Source organism: Cygnus atratus, chromosome 1, assembly GCF_013377495.2.
Source record: "Cygnus atratus isolate AKBS03 ecotype Queensland, Australia chromosome 1, CAtr_DNAZoo_HiC_assembly, whole genome shotgun sequence".
NCBI lineage: Eukaryota > Metazoa > Chordata > Aves > Anseriformes > Anatidae > Cygnus > Cygnus atratus.
In genome coordinates this window covers 185,069,836-185,093,469 of record NC_066362.1, presented here as the reverse complement: position 1 = coordinate 185,093,469, position 23,634 = coordinate 185,069,836, and the positions used below count along the sequence as shown (strand labels likewise).

Below are 23,634 nucleotides of genomic sequence, written 5' to 3'. Positions count from 1 at the left end.
CTCCTCAACCACTCAAATGACAGATTTAGAAATATGCATGGCACAACTGATAAAACAAACAAACCATGAGAAACAACAGTGACACACTGAGGATAAAAAAGTCAGATACCCTTTAGGCTATTAGGACTGAATGAGAGATACAACAAATATATACAGATTTTGCTTCCAAATCCTGCAACCTTTGCTCATACAAACAGACCTTCCTCCAGCCACAATCCCATTAAAAGAGAGCACTATTATTGCCACAGGCCTGTAATATCTAGCTCATTAAAACAATACCGGCTGACATTATTAGGATTTATTATTTTGCTCCTTTAGTGCAGACAAAGATTCATCTGAGTACATTACAGAGCTGAGCCCTTCTTTGGCAAAGCACTTTGAGTGGAAAGCAAAATGCCTGGTATGCTCCAGCAAGGCAGCTTGCACGCTTGGCAGATGGTATTTACTTAAGACATACTGCACAGCCCATATTTTAAACTAAGTTATGTCTCTGAGTTCACCTAACTTATCACAAAGACAAAAACTTGTGTTCGTCTGTGGTTGGATGTTAGTCAACCCCCCCCCGTAATCTGACGTGTTACAGAGTGATTTTCTTCTCCCAGTAGAATTAACCTCCTCAGCCCAGTTATAGATCAGAGGCGAAAAGCCACAACATGTTTCCAGCCTGAGTCACGCACATGCTTTTCAGCTAAGCCACAAGGCTCCCAAGTTCCCTGAATCATGCCAGCTGCTCTCCCTTAGTTTCTAAATACTGCAGCTCAAGGTGCTCCAGCCCTCCTGTCCCACTGGTATGGGATGGTGTGCAGTCAGCGGTTTGATGGTTTGCTCTGGTAAGCTCAGCTGACCTGGTAAACCGAATCCCGGACGGGAAACTCAAAGAGGTTTTTAAGCAAAAGCGTACACACGAGAATTTTACGAGTCACGAAGATGAGGGTTTACTGACTTGCCCACATTCAAATACCTGTTTAATAAGAATAAAGAAGAAATGACACAACTAGCATACACTGGATCAGGCCCACAGGCCATATAACTCAGTATTCTGCCCTTAAATAAATAAAGCAGCTATTATAAAGTGGAACAAACCCAACTACGGACAATCGTTTAAAACCGAACTACAAGGGAGATGGTTTTTTAATCCCTCCAATTACTGGCTTAGGTTCTAATCTAAATAAACAGTATGTCCTATAGGAAACAGCTCATATAATTGTTTAGGTGCAACTAAAAGTCTAAGAATATTGTATGATACAAGATAAAAACAATGACTATGGCTCAGATACTATCGACGACTTCATGGTATTAGCATTTGAGCCAAATGAAAACAAAAAAGCCCATTAATATCTATTACCTAGAGAGGAAAATAGTTATCTGTCTGGAACGTAAAAATGCTGATTTTTTAAGTTTACACTTACAGTGCTCTGTATTTTCAGGGATTTATGTATAAATACAGACATAAGAGCATCCCAGTAACAAAAGTGCTATATTCAGGTTCTCTTAATTAATCTATTTTTGCAAGTCATTTGTATTTTACTTCTGTTATGTAGCATTTATATACCCCAGTGACTTACCAATTCTAAATTTAAACTAACAAAATACCCCAATTATTAGTACATTGGTGTTTCATTTATTGAGCATACATCTTGCACTTAATGGATTAAATGTCTTTTAACATTAATACCTCTAATTACACAACAGGGTTAATTTGAAAATTAAAAATCTCCTCAGTGATCAATACAGGAGACAGACAGCACAATTACAGCTGCTCGTTTCACCACCAGCAATTTTGAAAACAAAAATGTCTCAAGTTAGATTTCACCTTGGCTGAAATCCGGCTTTCAGTGAAATCAAGAGCAAAAGTCCCCCAACCCAAAAGACAAGCCAAGATTTCCTTCTCTGTTTAAACTGCCTGTGTCAGCACAGCTAGCCTGGCTACTCCATGGCTGTGGTGTTGTATCCTACAGAGCTACAGGCTGGCTGAGGCTGGCAGGGCCCCCTGGAGGCCCCTGGTGCCACCCCTGCCCAAGCAGGGACACCAGAGCAGGCTGCCCAGGACCACGTCCAGGCGGCTTCTGGAGATCCCCAAGGAGGAGACCCCACAGCCTCTCTGGGCAGCCTGTGCCAGGGCTCCGTCACCCGCCCAGCACAGAAGTGCTGCCTGGTGCTCAGAGGGAGCCTCCTGGGTGCCCGGCTGTGCCCATGGCCTCCTGTCCTGGCACTGGGCACCGCTGAGCAGAGCCTGGCTCCGTCCTCTCTGCACCCTCCCTTCAGGGATTTAGGGACACGGATGAGATCCCCCTGAGCGTCCTCTTCTCCAGGCTGAGCAGCTCCAGCTCTCTCAGTCCCTCCTCATAGGACAGGTGCTTCAGTCCCTTCACTATCTTGGTGGCCCTCCTGTGGACTCTCTCCAGTGTGCCCAGGCCCCTCCGGTACTGCAGGGCCCAGAACAGGACCCAGCACTCCAGGTGCAGCCTCACCACAGTTGAGCAGCAGGGAAGGATCACCTCCCTCAGCCTGCTGGCACACTTTGCCTAATGCAGCCCAGGACAGTGTTAGCCTTCTTTGTGGCCAGAGCACATTGCTGGCTCCTGCTCAACTTAGGACCCCAGGTCCTTTTTTGCAGAGCTGCTATCCAGCTGGGCAAGGCCAGAAGGAACCATTATCACAGCTTAGTCTGTTTGCCTGTATCCCACAGGCCACAGGATTTTAGCCAGTAATTGGTGCATTAAGCTGATTGTTTCTGCCTCAGCAAGTAAGTGCATGAGCTTTCAATCTGTCCTAACTTTGGTATTACTTGACAATTTTGAACCTATTCACCAGGTGGTGGCTCCAGGGAAGGTTTCGCTGTCTTTCCTTTTCAAATGTCCTGTTTTCTATGAAGTAAAACCTTGCAAAACTTCAATTAGCTGGACTGCAATCTTCGTCACTACTATTTATGTATGTATTTTTATAAACGCACCTCAGGGTACTTTGACTTTATAAATACACCTCAGGAAGTTTACATTTTTGTGCAAAAGTGGCAGCACAAATACTCCAATCATTTCAGAGTACTAGTTTAGAGAAAAAAAAAATATTTCTAAAGAAATCCTACAACTTCATTGAAAAACTCTAGTTTCCTCACATTTTGGGATGAGAACTTGAGGAAAGAGAGCATGTAAGGAAGGAAATTTAATGGTGAAGAAGCTTCATGCAATGGAGGGCCTCTGTTTTTAATGGACTTTCACATACTGTAAAAAAAGAAAAAAATAAAGTTTTCACAGACTTCGTCAAGACTTGATGTTGTTCCACTGACCCAAATATTGCATGTGCTGTGAGCTCGTGCCCACCCCACACACTTGTCTGACTGGAGAGAGTGACGGGCCATGCCCCAGCCGAGGTCTGCAATGCAGCTCTGCAGCTGAGGATCCTTCCCCTGGTAGCTCAGGCCACCCCAGCCCCAGAAACATCCCCTCCTGCCTTCTACTGGGTCTTGCTGCACCTCTAATGAACAGTTCACAGAGGAAAACTACAAACAGCTACTGCTGCTAGTTAGCCCACAAGCTCAAGAGGCTGGAGGTCACTATCACAGGTCATCATCATCATCACGTTGAGTCTTGTAGGCTAATCTTTTGCTTTCTTGGGTTCAGACAATTAGGTTAAAAGATGTATAGGTAAAGTGGCCAGCATCCAGAATGCGGGGAAAGCTATAGTCCAGTTTGCCTGAACAACTATATTTTGGCCTCTTTGTGTCTTTGAACAAAACCATAGTCTTTAATTATACAATGATATCCTGCTTCCAATCTCCAGTGATGGACAGGTTCTCTCTACTCTCTACAGGTTCTCTGGTACACATACCCAGAATGAGATCCAGCTTTTGTTAAATGCAGACTATGACTGCAACATTTTCACTTACATGATTTCCAGGTTCTCCTTTTGAGCACTGTATGGCAGTATATTACAGCTGTCTATTGCTGCTATTTGGTTTGATTTACGTTGACAGGTGAGATTTAAAGTCACCTAAAGCACACGTCACTCACATCCCTCTGTAACACCTTCCGCAAACTGGAAGCTACTCATGCTTAGAAAAGACAAGAATTAAACACAATGAACTAGTTCCAGAGTGAAGAATATAGACAGAAAAATGCATTTGTTTGTATCTCTAACACTCACTCAAACCAGGCAGGTGACGTACAATAACAGTATTCACAGAAGTTCAAAACTGAACTTACAACATACAAGAGTATAAAACATCTACTGAATGTTGAATGGAGAGTTTGCCTTGAAAAGTTGTAACACGCTTTGAGATTGTTCCATCAAAAGATCCTCTTAAACAGCTCTTGCCCGTGGACATGAACTGAGGCAAATCACAGAGCATTACTCACTGTGGTCAGGAATTTACTCACTAAGAACAGGAATTCATCTCATTTTTTCTTCATATTATTTTCTTACTGAAAGTGCAGTCTAAAAATCAAATTTTTCTGAAGATAAACGTGGACACCTTTCTTTACCAGCGATGCCTAGCTGTGCTGGGGAAGAATGTGGCTCCGTTCACTGTGACTTTTGCTCTACTTGGGCTGCGCAACCACTGCTTTCAATTTAAAATTTTCAGAGTATGGCCCTAATTCTTCATTGCTTTTCACCTACAACTACTTTTTATATTTTTCTGTTCTGTCCTGTATTTAGCCATGTACTCCGAAAGAAATAACAACTTTGTGACTCACGTAATATAAATTCTTGAAAGTCACCACCTTATTTATTTAAAGAGCACATGAGTAATCATTAATGAATTCTCATACAGTTACTGCCTACACTGTTTGAATAAATACCTCAGACCAAACGTGCTACACCCTGTTCCTTTACGCTGAGGCATGTGTCCCCTTCAGCATGGAAACTAACGGGCTTAGGGGGGGAAAGGGAATCATCAAAAGATCACATTTTGAAAATACCTATTTAATATAAGACAGATAATTGCTGCTCACATTCACAGGCTACCACATAATTCTGCCTCAAGGAGTTGGTGTGAACACAAACCAAATATTTAGGACTTTCAAAGTATGATCTGATTAAAGTAACAGTCTAGTTCGTTTCATTTCCCTTATGGTGGTTTTCTTTTTAGAAATGATTAAATAACATAATTCCTATCATGATTCATTTTGTTTATTTTTAACTAACACCAAAGGAAAATAAAAGGAAAGCTTCTTTGGCACAAGTGTTTTTAAAGGAGGAAGAAAAGCTATATTGCACGATATGATGGAGTAATTCAGCATCGTTTAGGATAGTATATGCCACTTCTGACAGAAAAGCTAGAGGTGCATGCAACACTTGGTATTACTCTGCATTAGTGAAGCAGGTTCAGATCCCAGGATGGAAACTGTGAGTGCTCTATACATTGCTTAGTAAATCACTCCTTTCACTAAGGAAAATTATCCCTGTTGTAAGAACTTCGGTGTTTACTATTGTGGCTGCCTCCGGTTTGAAATCTAGTAACCGAAAAATATCCGCACAAGAAGCAGAGAGCAGGTATTCAAACAAGCCCCAAGGCAGCTTAGCACTTAAACATGTGGCAGCTCTCCTTCCAGCAAAGCAATTAACCATGCAAGACTCATCATTCCAGTGATGTTAAAATGAAGACTGGATGTTTTTCTAAACATATGCTCTAGTTCAAGCAGTGACCAGACTGGGGAGGTGCTAACGCAAGAACAAGGGTAGTGGGGTTCAAATACATTCTCTTAATGGCTTCTTCTTGCCTTAAAAGTGTGTGGACCAGTGATATATGAAAGCAGGGAGCCTGAAGAATGATTTACACACGCTTTACTGAACGGGGACTCCGAAAGCTGGGTTTGCTTTTCATTTTGCATCTCCTGATTTAGTTTTCAATATATTCTTGGTAAGTTGCTCTGTGGCACTCCATTACCAACTCACTCAAAACTCACTGATCTCTGAAGGGACAGGCTGATACCGCAGTCCATGTTGAAGTCCTCTCTCTGCCTACATCACAGCACTTCCATTTACTTATGAATGATGGCATCACTGCATGCGACATGAATCCCACCTGCCCTGGCCTGGTGGCAGCCACAGAGGGTTGACCTGCTGGCCCAGGGAAGCCTCATGAAGGTCGTGTCAGTGCCTTGGGCGGATCTAGGATTTCATCCCGAGTGTAAACGGGAAGTTTCGGGTTGAGTTATACTAGCTGGACTTAGATTTGTTTTATTTATTTATTTTTTTTGTATTGCTAACACAGGTATTTATTTTAAATTTGTTATTCATTACTTGGGGCACTTCAGGAAAAATGTATATCTCACCTATGATTTTCTATTAGGCCTGTATGTTCCTACATACAGGCACATAACACGCACATCAGCACCTGCTTGCACATTCAGTATCATTATTGCTAATGAACTGACACATAACCAACAGTGGACTCTGTCCCCAGCTTTCTATCAATAAAAGAAGTGTATTCTTAGCAAGCCAAAATACGTAAATTTCTTTTGTGTCATGTTGGTACATGCTGAACTGCAACATATATCATATCATCAAGGCACTATCCGAGTATTATTTCCTACAGCCTGGTACAGGACGTAATGGAAAGCTGTGGCAGAGCAGCAGACTCACCACATACCGAGCATCCATGCAACAAACTGCAGACAGAAAAGTTACAACGCAGAAATTCCCATCTGTCCCAGCCTCTCGAGCCATGGCAGTATTTATTGCCTTCATTTCCAATGCTAACTACAGGATTCCAGTATCTCTGCCATGGCGTGATGTAACCAAAACTGCTTTAAATGACCTGATTTTCGGAGTATGTGTATGTCATACTTTAACTGCCATCTCAGCTGCAGCCTTTTACATCGGTCACAGCTTCTGGGAAGATCTGCACGGTGGAACAACTGCTGCGCAGCCCACGACGTACAAGGTCCAGGAGGGAAAGCTGTGCAGCACACGACAGGCAAAGGAGGCGCGTCGAACAATTTCATCAGTAGCTGCCGCTCGAAAATGAAGTTGGCTCTAACACCGTACCTAAAACACTTCCAAATAAATCTGAGGAGAAATGAATTACCCTTCCTTTCCATTCAGCCCGAGCTGTACACTGGGTACACAGCATGACATAATATCCTTCCTGAAATCAGAGCTGCAGTGAGGACCAGTATCCTTCACACAGGACCAGTTCCTGAGATCGCGCTGCAAACAACTGCGTTTTCCTAATTGCCACAGAAACTATCTCCTTCATCTTTTTTAAAAGCTGGCCAAAGAAGTAAGTATTGTTTTCTTTATAAACACAATAAAGGTTTCATCACTACGTCCCTGTACTTCTGTGAGAGTTTGACAGCCACAGATACACAGAATATTACTTGAAAGCAACACACAGGAATAGCCACTCTGCTTAACTGCTGCTGTTCAGAAGCCCACACCAATTTATTTAATATTTTCTAGGTACAGACTGTGAATGATGTTAACTCTGTGACTGTCCCTAGTTACCAGAATCAAAGACCTTTTTGTAAACTGACAAGAAAGTGACTGAGAAATTATCTTCGGGATTTTATTTTTTTGATGGCAAATATGTGGCATATTCTCTTCTGTATGCTGGACCACTTCTATCTGGGAAACTGGCGTTCTTCAAACAGGATGCTACTATGCACTGATTTGTTTTTTAATCTGGAAAAAAACTAGCTCAGTTGGCTTTTATTTTTTATACTTGCTTTAAACATTCTGAAGATAATTTCATTTGCATGTACAGGCCAAAGGATTTGTCTTGAGGCCAATCTGCATTTAGCTTCAGCACTGTAGACACTCCGAGAAAATCAATACGTCTGCAGTGACTGCCTAGATAAATGCACAAGCAATCAGAAAAAGCCAAGTCAGCCATTATTCTTAGGGACATGTGACAAGTTTCCTAACACTCTGACAGCTACACATGCTTGTTTCCAGAGAGGGTTAGCCCAGCTGCCTGCTTCCAGCCGCCCTGGACTCGTGCTTTGTTTTTACGTGGCTGATCACCTATTTGTTCTCTGTGCATTACAGACAGCTTTCACCTGCAGCACTCGGAGCAGAGGTACCGGTGCCAGTAACTGCTGTGCCGGTCGGAAAAGACGAACTTCAGCACTAAAACTCCTGCATAGTTTATGATTAAAAGATTATATAGTTAAATAGCTAAACAGGCACTAGCATTTGTCTCTCGGTTCTCCCTGCCTATGTGCATAGGTGCAATGTGCAGAAAGAGCGAGTTATGAATGAGTGTTCCAAACTCCGACCCGAGCCGGATTAGTTCAGAACAGGGCGGAAAAGGGGCTGGGATTTGAGGGATGAAAACATCTTCGATTACGAAAGCGGGGACCTGCCACGGCAGCCGGCTAGGGAGGGCTCCTGCCAGACACTCACCTTGCTGAATCTTCGTCAGGAGCTGGTGACGTGCGAGAATCCTGCTCGTCCTGTAGGGAGGGCGCCTCGCCGTCTGGTCAAATCGCAAGTACATCTCCTGGCCCTCAGGTGACACCGAGTTGAGATAGTAACAGCCTGTGCCTGATGTCCTGGGCACCTGCTTAAACATCTCTGCTCCTTTAAAATCCCTCCTTCGGTCTCCCGTGTGGCTACTCCAGATTATAATCAGGGTAATGAAAGGAGGGAGGCAACAAGCCCTAGGGAGCTGAAAAGAGCAAGCGCTTTAAAAGAAAAAGGAGTGCCAAAAGCTACAACTCAGGATTCCTGCTTCTCCCACATGATCTGCAAGGGCCAATCGCTCCGAGAGCAGCCCGTGGAAGTGCGGCGTGCTGGAGAGGGACAGAAAGTCAGCCCAGCTCTCGCAGCCCCGCGCCGTCCCGCAGGCTACGACGTGCTTCTGCACTTACGAAGCACGGGAGAGCTGCACGGGGCAGCTTCGGAAAACAAATTAAGAAAGACTCCAGGCATCTGGGAATACCTATTTTAGCCTGCAAAGCTCCTTGTTACGCAGGGCTGGGGAAAACCTTTTCCTCCTCCACGCCACGCAGCTGTCGAGTCATCTCCTGAGATGATGCCCTCGCTCCTTTTCTAAAAATCATGCCAGTGTTTGCCAAGGGAAAGTCAGTTTAGGGCTGGGCTGTCTGAGTCCCCAAAACCACACGGTACAACGAGCACTGGAACAAATGAAGCCCTTCCGATGAAAAAAACAAAAAAAAAACGCAACAAAACTCACCAAAACAACAGGAAACCCTTAGCAGCAGGCACTCAGTGTCAGTAAACAAACCCAAAATTTGCAATATCAGTGTTATTGAGAACCAGCTACAGTGGGGAAGAAGGGAAAAAGAGTGAGAGAGGCTCGCTTCTTCGAGTTCCTCAGTGTAATGTCTTTTGTTTTTGAACAGACAGAGGGGCATCTGTTTTTTATTCAGTCTTACATATCAACCACCGAGTTTGCAAAACATGACATTTCTTTAGTTAATCAAATATAAGCAGAGCACTGCAATTTTTATCAACATACAGGGAGCCAATCTGCGTAAAAATATACACAGTAACACTGAAAATGCCCTACTAGTATGCCTGTTGATTAATTTTCCATTACATTTCAAAATACCAGCATCTTGGCTCAGTACACACCTAGCCTGAGCCGATTTGTAACGGGGCAGGGATCTTGCCAGGGTGCCGTGTGATGGAGATGGTGTCTGAAACGAGCACGGCCAGCACACAGGAAGCCCTTTCACAGCCCTGGGGATGGACTTCACAGATCTACCCGCGATGACACTGTCCATGCCTTGCTGAGAGGGCCACAAGATCCCTTCTTCGTACAGCCCAGACAGGGCAGGGCCCTGGGGTGGCACGGCTGGGACGTGCCCGCAGGCAGTCAGGCGGTTCTCAGCAGCTGCTGGAGCAACCCGTGAGCCACCACAAGGTGCAGAGGCACCTTGCCAGGGCAAACATCACCCCCACCCTATTGGGAAGGGGGGAGGACAGTTGTTTCATTCCCAATTATTCATTAAAACGTTGCTCTGTGCAAAAACAAACAAACAAACAAACAAACAAAAACTTAGGGCAGGGTTTTGCTGCAATGCAATCTGCTCTCATTGCGCGGTATGGATTTTGTTCCTAACTGGCACGGGGCTTTTGCCGTGCAATAACATGGGGAAATATAATTGCGGGTGCTAGACATTTTAAATGAATGCCCTAGACAGAAAGCCTCCAGGACCTGTTATTACCATCCACAGCCACCTGCTAGTCCTGTATCTGCTGTCTTCTGCTCCAGATGTGGCTGTGCAGTCAGGGGGAATGACTTCAAACTCAAGACAACATCTTGTACGTCGGGATGTGGGTCTGCATCCCAAACAGGACACGTGCTGGCAGTGGGAATCGCCCATCTCGTCCCCCCTGCCGTGTGCAGGGCAGAGAGGCCGGAGAGCTGCTCGGGGGCAAGCAGAGGGAGCCTGGGGGGCGAGGGGAAGGGTGCTCACCATTCCCACCCAGCTCGCTGCACCCCTGGGAAAGTCAGCCTGTCAGCCACTCCTCTGCTGTCTTTTGAAGAGTAAATATCCCAGGGACTCCTGAACGTCAATGATATGCACAGTGTTTATCCAAAGAGACTTTGCCACTATGCAGGGAAATTCTTACTTGATTCATCTACAGCCCTCTGATCTAATTCTACTTATAAAATGCTATTGCTAGTGGAAGAAGCGATTATTAACATTTCATAGCGCACTATGTAAATTTTCATAGGGATTTCTTTTTTCTCCTGGAAAATGCATGGACTTTTTTTCAGCTAATGGGATTCCGCATTGTTCCTTACAGTACTCCTAGAGACTCGCACCCAGTTTAACAGAAATGTAATGCTTCAAAAGGCAAACCAAAGGAAAAAAAATAGCCCGTGCAAGAGCCTAAGTACAGTACTGACTGGGGAACAAGTGCAGCAAGGGCTGAGCCTTCAGCAAGCCCAGCTACATGGTGTATTAGAGAGCAATGCACCAGCCCTAGTGCCCCACTCCCATGTAAAGGGGCACCTCCAAGCTGCCCTCCCAGCTCCCTGAGCAGCACTTCTCAGCCCTCACAAAGGGCAGAATTAGAAGCAGGGCGACGAATTTCCCCTCCTTCCCACACACGAGGGTCAAAACCCCGATGCCGGAGCTGCAGGGCTGCTGCAGGCACCGCGCTGCCTCCTCTGGGGCTGAATTCTTTGGCTGCAGTCCAGCACTTGCATAGTAGTCAAATAAAACAAGAAGCAACAAGAGCTAGCTGCTCTCGCAGCGCCCATTTGAAAGCTCCCGTGCTTCAGTTTGTGCACGGCGGAGGAAAGAAGCAGTCCTCGTTTCATTTAAAAGGACCGTCTCCTTGTTCGGTGACTGGCCTGTCACTCACTGTTTATTTTCAAAAATGCACAAGTACATCATGCACGTGAGGAAACACCTCTGGCCACCAATCTTTGGGACGAAAAGGACTACAGAAGCATAAGCTCTTAAGAGTTATATAAGAGAGCTAATTAATATTTCAGTTTCAGTTTACAGACTGCTGCTGGAATACTTAGCAGAGCAACACCAAACTTCACGCTGATGCACCTCTCCGAAAAGCACTTAGAGATGAAAGCAACCTCGCACGCTCTACCAAGGCTGGAGGGGACCTGGAGCACACGCATGAAATTGCTGCCGGCCACAACAGCGAGGCCCCTGGGATGGAAACTGATCCCCGAGTTCCTGTATCACGGCTGATCCATGGGAATGGAGATTTCTTCAGAGAAAAAAAAAATAATAATGTTCTTAGCTAAATCAGAATGTCTGCTTTTAGGTCTACGGTATAATAACTGCGTGGTACTGCTAGATGTCTAACAGAATAAACACAAATTTGATGAATCCTGAGATGTTCTGGAAGATCAGGAAGCGTTACTTAAAGGCTTATGAATACAGCACAGCATTACGGAAATCTGCACCGTATTTAAGTAGAAATGGCACAGCTCAGGGACGTGTACTCTTCTGTGTATGCTTTCACAGGCGGAACTGCAACACTTGACTTTCTGCTCATCAATTTCTTTGGTTCTCTGCCTCTTTTTCTCACTGAAATTGACTTTGGTGTGATGGCAAAGGGTAGAAACAATTTGCAGGAAAACCTGCCCCAGGACTACTCGTATAAACCAAAGTATTGCAGGCGGCCCTTGAGATCTGCTTCCACTGGGAGCAGGGTGCTTTTATGGGATGGAGCGGAGCGCAGCCTGCCCTATAAACACTAAATCACATCTGGTAATGAACAACTGACTTACACCCAGCTTTTCTGAGCAAAATGACAGTGCAGGTTTCTGTATCAGTTTCCAACCTGGCCTTAGATTATTGCTCACGTGGACATGAGGTGACTCTGGAGTGAGGTTCACTGACATGAACGACACTTTCCCCCTCGTACCCACAACCGTACGACAGGACCACTTACTCACTCGTTATAGTGCACCTCTCCTAACGAACTGCAAGACAGGTCCGTGATGTCCAACACCACGTGGAGTTTCTCGGGCTTGGGTTTAACCTGCCGTTCTCACAGTAATCAGTCGCTTGATCTTGCTGCCGAGACCCATTTCCCTTTTATTGTTAGTTACACTTATCTGGCTATAGCACATCTAAAATTAAATGGCAGCGTGAAGGCTTCTCCTCATTTGAAAGCACGAGTGCTATGAGAACAACACCGCTTCCCAGCCCTGCAGTGGCACAGGTGTTATTCCCATTAATGACACGCAGTTATAGGAAGCCGCACGGTCTGGTTTTCAAGTCACAGAGAGAAAAAAAAATCAAGTATTCGCTGTTAACTTGTTGATTTCTGAATTCCCTTCTACAATGCTTCAGGTAGGAGAATATTTCATTTGCTGGGCTTTGGCTAAAACACAAATATCCGACACAAATTCTTCCCTATGCCTGCACTTACAGATGCCTGCACAGCAGCTAAGGCATTAACACCAGGCAATTCCTCCTTTCTCAAACCTGGGAAGAGAAAAAAGTCATACGTGGGGAGCCCAGAGCTGGGTTTATGACGAGGGTTTCTCTTCTCTCACATGTTTTGAACCCTGTCTCTGTGACCGAGACATTTAAAAGCAGAACTTCACTGCCTGAATGTTTTAAAAAAATGTTTTATGTTTGAATACAGGCGTTTGTTTGCGTGCTGGGATTACTCCAGCCTGCAGCCAGAGGTCTCGGCAGTGCTCCGGACGCCTTCCCGGGGCTCTGCAGCACACGGGGTCTGCCAGCAACTGGACTGGGGCAAAAGGAAAATAGTTCAGGCCAGATTTTAACATCGCTGGGAAGAAGGATGGAAAGAGCTCATAACGGCAGAGCATTGCAACAGAGAGCTGCTTAATTGGAAAGCCTGATACCGAAGTGTTTTGGAGGCAAGGCAGCTGCTATGCGAACTGCCTGATAGCGGGTTTTAAAAAATGAACACTAAGCAAGCCTGTTCCTTATGCATGAAAGGCAGGCTTACAGACAGCCTTGATAAACTTCAAATCAGGAAAAGAGGCTTCTGAATAGTACATTACATCCTCTTCCTAAGCTCTAGCGCCCCGGTTCCAGCACCAGAGGATTACACATTTGCATTTTAAGACCCGCACGTTTAGGGGATAGTCCCACTATAAAACATACCTCCTGATATACAAAAGCATTCGCGGCCTCGCCAAACCACCGAAGGCAGCTCCAATACAAGCAGAGGATTAGAAATGATATGCAAGCTTCACACAACAGGAATGTGTTCGTGGGGGCAAGGGATGCCAAGGAGAAAAGAGTGGCAACCGCCCCATCCACCACCAAAGCTATTTACAGCAATAAGGACACACGTAAAAAGATGAGGAGATGAGGGTCACAGCAAGAAAGCTGAGGCAATTCCTCACATCAGTACTCCCTTAGAGGAGCTCAGGAATGTCAGGTCAATAAACTGAAGGGCTGGATATAAAATGACTGCCCGGTCACCTTTGAGGTCTAGCCCACGGCTTAGGATCACCTCTCAACAGAGACGTGGAAAGTAGCAATATGATTTTCCAAAAGGGCTTCACAGGGGAATTTAAGGAACTAAATTCTGTAGTCTGTGGTGGGAGAGCTGGAAGATACTGGGAAAAATCAGCATGCTTTGTAGCAGTAAGTCATGCCCGAAATCTGTTGAGATTGTAAAGGGATCGTGTGGTTGTTACGTCAGCTTTGGATTTTGCAAAAAGGCTTCACCAAGACCCACCACCAAGAGGTCATAAACAAGCTCAGCCATCAGGTACAGAAGGAAAAGGCCACTTGTAGCGTAATGACAGGAAACAAAGGTGGCCATAAATATTCCACTGTCACGGTGGTGCAAGGGAGCCAGCAGACTGCCCCTGAGACAAGTAGGGGAAACTACATTCTCCACCATCCATGCAGGATTTATTTCTTAAAGGGACTGGGTAGCAAGGTGGCAAAATGGAAAATGTAGAGATGATGCTGAATTAGCCTGGAAGTGAAAACAGAAATTGGCTGGAAACACTGAAGGTTCTTATGATATTGATCGAGAAAGCATTAAAATTGTAGCTTTTAGGTGTTGATAAATGTACTGGGGAAAAACCACCCTATAGGTACACGATGCACGGTGCACAATGATGGGATTTAACAGAGCTCTTATCACCGAGGAAATAGATCTTGGACAGGTTTATGAAAATCCAATACAAGTGTTCAGCAGGAACCAAAAAAGCAAAGAGGATTTAAAAATTTGTAGAAAAAGTAAGTGAGAGAAAAACAACAAACACCATTATGCTATTTATAAAGGTCTGCCCCCCCTTGGTACTGCTGGGGTCTTTCCTCACAGTGAAGTAGGGAACATTGAGTGAACTGATCTTGGGCAGGGCTGAGATGAGCAGAGCTCCTTTCTGTTGAAGAACTGAAGAATTACTCTTCAATATCCCTTCGTATTACGCATAGCTGAACTCTGGAAGTCACTGCTAGAGGATGCTGCGGCTGCCAGAAGTTGGAAGCGTTCAAAAGAAGATCAGGTAAATTCCTGAAAGAAAACGCCAGCAGGGCCTGTTACGCACGAAACCCTGCCTGGTGGCTCAGGACCAACAGGGAGACGGCTGGGACATACAACGCACGCACTATAACCCCGTGCTTACCCTGGCCTTACAGATCTCCCAAAATAGCTGTGACTGCCCACTAACCAGTTCGTAAATGCACCGAAATTACCACTGCTGTGGTCTGTGGCTGCAGCCTGAGGAATAGCCAAGCTTCCTCGGCCACCACCTCTCCGTGCCCTCTTGCCACATCTGCCCGTGCCATGCAGTCGGGGCCTGCTGACCACGGAGGAGGTCTCAGAGGACGTGGCCCTCCCGTTCCCTCTGCTCTCCCAGGGGGCTGGAGGGCACCAGGAGCCCCTGGCCGGTGGGTCAGGTCATGTAATTGCTCGGTTGTTTTGTCCAGTGTCTGGCTGCTAATTTCGGCACTACGGTCTCATTCCTGTTCACTTTTAAACATCACATTTTTTTTCTCAGTCAAACCACGCCAGTGTATGAATACAGGCTCCGCTGGCCTTAGCTGAACTATTTATGTGCCTACCTTATGTCCGGATCTAGCCAAGAATAGCCCCCATCCCGTGGTGTGAAGTCCCCAAAGATGGTGTTTCTCAACAGTAAATTAAAAAAAATAGGGTGGATAATAAAGAGAGTTCAAAATAGAGGTCAGAAGAGAGGAAGACATTTCAGGTGATAGGCCTTCTTTTCCAAAGCTTTTAAAGAGCATTATCAGGGGAAAGAGCTAGCAGTTTCCATACCCTTCGTGCAACTCCATCTGTTAAATCTATAGACAAGTTCCTAAACCTAAACCCACAGGAACTGTGTAAATGTATTTAAGTAGTGGTGGGCTAACACACATCCTAATCTCCCCGTCTCACTAACAAAGTGTTTGGATAACACAGTGATAAGGTAAGAAAGTGTTTAGATAAACTTAGTTTCTTATGCTATCCAAATACGTTGTAAATCCCTACCCAGACCTACTGCTGGTGTCACTGAACCACGGGCAAACATTCCTATCTCAGCTGAAGGCTCGTGCCCGCGCAGGCTTTGTGTGAGGCCTTCCCTATTTATTTTCTTTTCAACAGGAGTCTGGGACCAAGGTAGTGAAAAAAGAGAACAGCTTCACATTTTGATTTGGTTTTGAGAGAGGATTTTTTTTTTTTAATCTGTCTGTGCTAGAGGGAGAATGCTAAAGTTAGATTTTGACAAAAAAAACAAACGAACAAACGAGAAAAACACAAAACCAGAACACAGAAGAGCACCTGGCAACCCCACTTCAAACTTATGGGACTGGTGCATGGGAGCATGAAGGTTTGTTTTGTCCAGAAAATCTCCAGGCTCTTCAAAACCATTAATATTCATTACATGACTTCACTCTCAGGTCCAATGAGGCAGACTGATCGGGCAATGACCTGCTGTAAGACTCTGGGGAAGTCCTATAACCCATATCCGCACCAATTTCCTAACTGATAACAGTAATCTTTGCCCTGCTTTGGTATCTATATGTAATAATAATAATAATATATAATACATATATATATATATATAGGTTTGTAGGCACTTTCATCTTCCTTATGAGCAACATCAGTTCACTGGAGGCAGGTGAAATTCTCGTGGCACTAGAATCAGCTAAGGAGAAAGTAAATACCCTTCAAAATGGCCCTACACCTGCAGTGGGTTCCTTCAGACGAGGTGCTTATTGCCTAAACTTGCAGAATGACAAAGATTTCCCAATATATTATTAAATGCATGCTATTGGGTATTATGAACGCTGCGTAACACAGACGATGTGTTTGCACAGGCGGCTCTACAAAGCAAACACACCAACCAAAATGTCGGGTCTTGGCTCTGCTGCTGGATGGCAGCCGGGCACACACGGAGGTGCTCTGCAGAAGCAGAAGGGACTGTTTCTGCCTCCACCTCTCCCATCTCCCTAGTGAACCAAGCTGACTTCAGCCTCGTGGCAGCCACCATCCCTGGCCAGATGTGTGGCAGTCCCGTGCTGCTGCTACGAGGGCGAGTGAGGGCACTGAATCCAGCGCAGAGCTGAGGTCTGCCCATGTGCCACGTGCCCCAAAGACCAGGGTGTGCATGATGTTCTCCTCCCTGCCCGTGATTACCCATTTGAGCATCCCAGAACCAAAAAAAGGTCCTGCACAGAGCATAATATGGGCAAGCAGTGAATTTGGTCACTAGTCCCCCACCGTGACACTGCAACTGCGACCAGCACACTCAGACGTTTAGCTGGCTGCAGAATTTTTGCCATCCCGGTGCCTAAATGGCATCTTCACAAATATAGGAGCGAGGGAAAATATGGGGCATGCACGTATCGCTTATCCCTCACCCAGAGCTAGAAATTAGCATAATCTACATCAATGGCTCTCTAGAGTATATTAGTTTCCCTGTATGTTTGAAACAGAAATCATGCTCCCCTTGGCTTTTAATCCCAAATAATAATTATTTTTTAATATCAGGAGGTTTAGGAGTATCATAAAGTTATAAGTATTTTTTTGCTATAAAAGAAAAAATAAGCCCTGGCAGACTTTCCACCATAAATCAGCAGTGGAACGGTTTAAAATGTAAACAGATATTCATGAATTGGGCAAGTCAACTCATCAGGATTTTCTGCCTCCCTGCAGCCAACTATGCTGTGCACAACTCAAAATTTCCATTTCTTGAACCTGTATTTCTTTTTTTTTTTTTTTCCCCACTCACAGTTTGCAATGCACTATATGGACAGTGTAGAGCTCATTTATCTAGCTGGATAAAGTCATCCTGGCCAACAAGCTGCAGGTGGTTTTTTTTACGGAGTGGAAGCCTGCCAAATAGCTGGAGCCATGCAGAGGAAAGGGCTTCACATGGCTCCCCTGCCAGCCACCACGCTGCTTCTCCTGAGAAAGAGCACGTAGCCCGCTCCTCTCCTTCCCCACAGCCTGGCTCTGGAAAATGCCTTCAGTGAGTAGGAAGGACCGGAGAGAGCCCAGAGCCCAACATGCCGCAGCAATGAAAATTGCATGAATTACTCTCCCCCGCACTGTCCCGTGTCAGCTGTACTGCCCTGCAGCATATTTTCTTTTTCTACCTCTCCCCTCTCTAACCCTACACCTACCTGCACATCCTCCCCCCTCCTCCAGCAGCCACTTACCAAGACTTCTTCTCCTCTGTTGATTCCCTCTCTGTTCAAAATACGTAGACCAAGAGAGCTGGTTGATAAGCTCCATCCCAGCAGCAAATTTCTCTTTTACTATCTCGATTCCAGTGTGATGAAAATATTGCCGTCTACCCTCTGTTTGTGCTGGCACCCTCTCAAGTCACTCTCTACCAGGCTTCCTCCCCGACCCACTTTCTGAATATACAGCTCTCTTTCAAATCAAACCCGCAGTGTTCCTCATTTGTTGTTGTCTACTTAAGGTGTTGCTCCATGTTTATGGAATGTAGTTTTACTGGAAAAATTCCTTGGCCAAAACCTTCAAAAGGAACTACTCATCTTGGGTCGATTTTCCATGACACTCGCAAAGCTCTGACTTTCTGGGCGTCAGAGCATAAGACCTCTTTGAAGTATCTCAAATTGGGCAACTAAAAATTGCAGAACTGAAGTTGCACCTGACCTCTGAAAAAGGCTGGTCCTGTTTATGTTTGCTGATTATTTTTTTTTTCTCTCTTGACAGGTAAATGCTACAAGAACATGAAATTAAGCTAGAAGTGGAACCTGAAGGACCATTCTGCTGCGGAGGTCTTTTACACCAAACCAAAAACCACCGATCACCCCGTAGTTGTTCAGGACTTGTACTGGTGTAGAAGAGAACTGGCTTTCATGTTCTTTCTATGTACGGTACACTCGGATTGCAAAAGAATGAACCAGCGATTCAGGTACTTCGGTCTTTATTTTTCCCCTCTTATGTCCCATGGAACTTATGACAAATAATACACTCACTGTTTCATAATATGTTACCTGTGTTAATAGGTTGTACCATAAATTAAAACCGAATAGCATTCTGAACGTTTTGCTTCCAAACCACTAATAAACCCATATTGCTTTTAAAATAAACTTTGCTCCTCCTTTGCTCAGACCAGTGAAAGTCCACGTGACAGGGAGGCACCTGTGAATGACTTGAAAATAACTTTTTAAAGTAGTAATTGTGATGTGAAGGATTACACGTTTCCAAAAGATTACAAACGGGAAACAGACTCTGTGTCTCACCAGCTTAGGTGTAGCTCGGCTAGGAAGTGCACAGTCACGTTGTAAACCTCCCCTCTTACTTTGTTCCTAATTGGCAGCCTCGTTAACAACAGCAGCAAAGAACTATTTACTGAACCCTGCAAGCTAGGAGCTGATACCTTAAACTTGCCATGGCCTTCTACCCTTTCCTAAGCACCTACTAGCACCTACTGTGAAGAACAGGGCACCTACCTCAGGCTGACAGACTTCTGCTGTGAGTACACCATACAAAGTGCAACAAACATTCACACATCGGATAACTAAACAATAGTTTGAAAAGTGGGCTTCAAAATGCACTTTAAAACATGCAGTAGGAAATCTAAAATTCCATATATAGCTGTTGCTCTTGTTGCTTAGATAAACCAGTCAGGAATAAAAATAAAATCATGCAGCTCTCATTACTAACTTTAAGTGCCACCGAAGTCCCAAGCGCCTTGTCAACCCGATCTGCTGCCTCGCTTACTCGAGCAGGTATCTCCAAACGAAGCCAGAGATGCTGCGGGCAACAATCTCTAAAATTAAACTTCTGCAATGCCAGCGTCTCACCAATTTCCATATCAAATGCCCTCAGGTGGCAGGCGAAGAGACGGCTTTTCACTCCTGCGGAGGCATCTTTGGTGCTGTCACTTGGCTGGGACTGTGGAGGGAAACAAGCACCCCCGGAGGGCAATTCACCCCACTTGTCTCCGACACCCATTTCAGGATGACAGGACTTGCTCTGGGAGGTCCCTACTTCTGTCTTGACTGTAGAGGACCCCCAGTGCGACCAGCTCAGTGCTTTTGGAAGGCATCCCCACCGCACTCGCTGCTTTCAAGCCAGGGCAGTCACCTATCTCACCCTCTATGTTATTTATAACATGAATCATGCTGTGTGGATTGAGCACAACGCAATGCCTCTACTCCGGGGACAAAATGAAACCGAAGTGGAAAAGGAAGCACGACTGCTTCTCTCAGAGTACGTCTGCCAGTCCGTACGGCTCAGCTGATGTAGCTGCCGCTTTCCCGTTTGGGGATCCAGCCTTGATCCGGAGATCCGGCTAGGAAACTGTGCTGCACCAGGGCTGACAGGTACGTCAGTGCCTGTGCCACATGCTTCAGAAAAGCCCGTGAGAGGCTGATGTGGGCTGCGGTCACACCGTCGTTGGCAAGCCAAGTCTCAGGATGCTGTCCAAGGGACAGGCGTCTTTGTTTCCACCACTGCACTAGCACGGTCTGCATGGACAAAAGCTCAAAACTACTACATGCTGAGGAATCCAGGAAAAAATTATGTTGACTTTATAAAAACCACTGTATTCCACAGCTTCCTCCTATTTATTTCCTACTTATTGGCTTACTGCTGACTGTTTTTTCCCCCTGAAACACTGTGGACACACATATTTTACTCAGGCATCTACTGGCAAAAATAATTGAGAGACGAGACATCCGGTGTAAAACAATGCCCTCTATTAGAGAAACAAGTCATTAAATAAGAGCATCCACAAATAGAAAGGGCTGTAAAAACAAATAGGGGAAAGCATCTGGTTTGCAACATCTTTGCACTATTTGCAGTAGCTAAATCTGGACCCAATTAATGGCCTGTTTATTTTCCAAAATTTCAATAAAATGTCTTGCAAAAACTTAATCTGTCTCTGGAGAAAGTCTTGTTTCCTTCCATATGTTGCCTGATCTGTCACAGCAATAAACTGTCTTCCCGGTTTCAGGATCCCTAGCATTTGCACCAACTGATCCTTTCCATAAAGAGGAGATAATCACTGCAGCCCTCTAAAAGCCATGAGCCTTAAGAGAAAGCAACAAGGGGTGAAGGAGCGAGTGCTCTGCGCTGTAGCTCTGCCATGACCTAGAATGCAGAGATTTACAACAGCTCTGCGGATCCTGGTGTTCCCACCTACAATTCGTCCCAGCTGTTTTATAATCCCTATGAAACTGCTTCTTTAAAAGGCTGCCATGCCACAATTAATCTATCTGCCTTGGCCTGATAAACACTTGTCCTGATGTCCTTGTTGTTTAGGATGCCTTCAAAAGAAACAGCCCTGGCAGTTCTGTAATTACGTATTTTATGGTTTTGTATAAAACAAAGCAGATGTTTCAGAGTCAATTTTATTCGGTAGTGTCTTTTCTAACCTAGATTCTGGAATTTATTTGATCTCCATTTGAATCAGATTAGCTACAGTAGCCTCTACTTTATGAGACATCAGAAATACAGATGTTCTGGTACCTTCCAGTTTCTGATGAACGCATCCTACCACACTGAACTCACACGTACTATGTTTAAAGAGAATATGCTGTTGGTTTAGAGGTGAAGCGTAACAAAACGGGCGAGTCCAGATAAGTGAACACTTAACTCTGTGTTTAAGTTTATATGGTAGGTAACTGCTCTGCTGAATTAAGGCCATAATCAAATTATCAGAATCAAATTCATTCCGAAATAAAAGCATTTGGAACATATAGACATAGGGACATATAGAGGGAGCGAATGTAATTACCAAAATACTTATTTGCCACGCTGATGTAAAACTCTATGCTTCTGGCTTTCTAGGAACTAACGCTTCTTAATTTTCAGCAGGGACGGAGTGAGTCAAGTCAGGATGACGGAAGCCATCCTTACAACAGACTCCAGAGTGTTTCTGCTGGTTTTGGAGAACTTGCTGTATATTTTCATTAGTGTAATTGGCCAAAATAAATAACAAAATAAAAAAGGTTCAGCTCTTTAACTGATAAGGAAGCTGTAAGAGTTCTTCCCAGGAAGGATGCTGGGCAAAGCCCCAACCACCTCACCATGTGGCAGGTCCAGAGGTTCAGGCTACATATGTCCAATTATGTCTGTTAATGAAGATTACTGACATTTTGAAAGCTGACTGTGTCTGTTTGGCTATGCAATTTCCCAGTCTGTTCAAAGACAGCTGATGGGCTCAAGGCTATTATGAGGCTTTGAAAATCTCAACTGAGAAAAGTAATAGAAGATATGGTAAAGGTGAATGAAGTAATAAATTACATAGAAAAGAAGAATCAGTTGTCATTTTCACCTTCCTATGATGTGAGAAATACAGCGGTGTTCAGTAAGATTTTACAACTACAAATTAAACTTTAAAAATTGAAGAGGAATAATGCATGCCATGCACTGGTTCTGCTCGAAGGTACGTGATCTGAGTGACTACCAACACCACTGCAGAGCAATACTCCTCCCTTCAGTTTTCTTGTAACTACCACCCCCTTTAGTACTCGCTCATATTGTATCATTTTCTTCTATTTCTGCTGCTTTATTGAGGGAGCTATTCTGAAGACGTGCGTTTACTCTATTTCAGACAGTGAAAACACAAATGGACAAATATTCTACAAAAGGAAAATAGTTTTGTTTTGCCAAAAAAGCGGTGCCAGCCTTTGCTGAAAATCCTAACTTCGTTACATCTACAAAAATACAAACCTTCTAGTACTTTCATTTACCATCGAGGCATAACTACTGTCCATTAAAAGCACCCCTTCCTAAATTTCATGAGAATATCACGTAGGTATTCGATCCACAGTATTTTAAAGTCACTTGTTGCTCTTCTGTTTTGCACTTTGAGACAGATAGTCCCATATTTGTTTCTGAAGTAGCATTTGCAAGTCGGGATTGCTGCAAAATATTTGCTAGAAAAGAGCGTGAATAGTTCACAGACTTGTCAGAATCCATCTGTCTGAGTCTATTAAAGGGTGCATTCCCAGCTGTGGTCTCTCCAATGTCATAAATAAAAAGTTCTTTCTTACTACAAATCCAGTGGCTGAAATCTCCCTGTAAAATTGATTTATTTAGATAAAATCTGTCCTTATGTTAAAGAGACCTCTTAAAATGAGTAAAACCATGAGATGCCAATCACATATTCTTTCAGCAGTAAAATGACACATAAAGGACTCACAGTCTCAAGTAATTTACTACAGCATTATTCGGGATAAGCTATTACATAGCATGTCATTCAGAGCAGGATGGGTGGGGGTGGTGCAGGGAGAAGGAGGTGTCTTTACCAGAGAAATGAGACGCACATTGAAAATACCTAAAAGCAGTGTGTTGGGATAGACGTTCAGGTCCCACTTCTCCAAACTTTAAATATGTATGCAAAACACTTTTGGGAACTCCAAGCTATGAACCAACTGCAGGTGATTCCCAAATCTTAAGGATCTCTTCTTTTCCAGCACTAAGTATAATTCTTCAGCATTCTGACGGAGAGGTATCACCTGCTACAGTACTGTTCTGACCTCTCTCTTTCAGCACTCCCTCAAGCTATCCCCCTCTCGGAGCTGGCAATTACCCTGAATTTCTTCTAAGGCTGCTGTGAAAGAAGACCAAGCAAAGACATTTTAAGCTGCTGTCAGCTCAGATTTAAACATATACAAGGTACGTTTGAACTATGTTCCTGTGCTGAAGGTATTTTCCCATCAAATTCTTTCTGTAATAAAACCAATACTCCAGTTTTTGTTTCCTTTAAAATGCTACTGTACTAAACGACCTGTGAAGGGTCAGTGC

The 23,634-nt window shown here is 44.5% G+C and overlaps 1 protein-coding gene across 5 annotated transcripts in view; it reads right to left on the bottom strand.

The window, feature by feature from the left end:
- Nucleotides 1-23,634, bottom strand: part of STARD13 (StAR related lipid transfer domain containing 13) — a 302,366-nt gene that overhangs the window by 120,528 nt on the left and 158,204 nt on the right. Inside the window, exons 1-2 of one of the 5 annotated variants that reach the window (XM_035542431.2) lie at nucleotides 8,888-9,198; nucleotides 8,350-8,614 (exon numbers count right to left, since the gene is read on the bottom strand). The exons of 2 other annotated variants lie outside the window; for them this stretch is intronic. In XM_035542431.2, coding sequence (XP_035398324.1) covers nucleotides 8,350-8,518 — 169 coding nt within the window. In that variant the 5' untranslated portion in view covers nucleotides 8,519-8,614; nucleotides 8,888-9,198. Of the gene's footprint in view, nucleotides 1-8,349; nucleotides 9,199-23,634 lie in introns of those variants that run through there. 2 more of the 5 variants (XM_035542430.2, XM_050711992.1) reach the window with 2 other exon arrangements.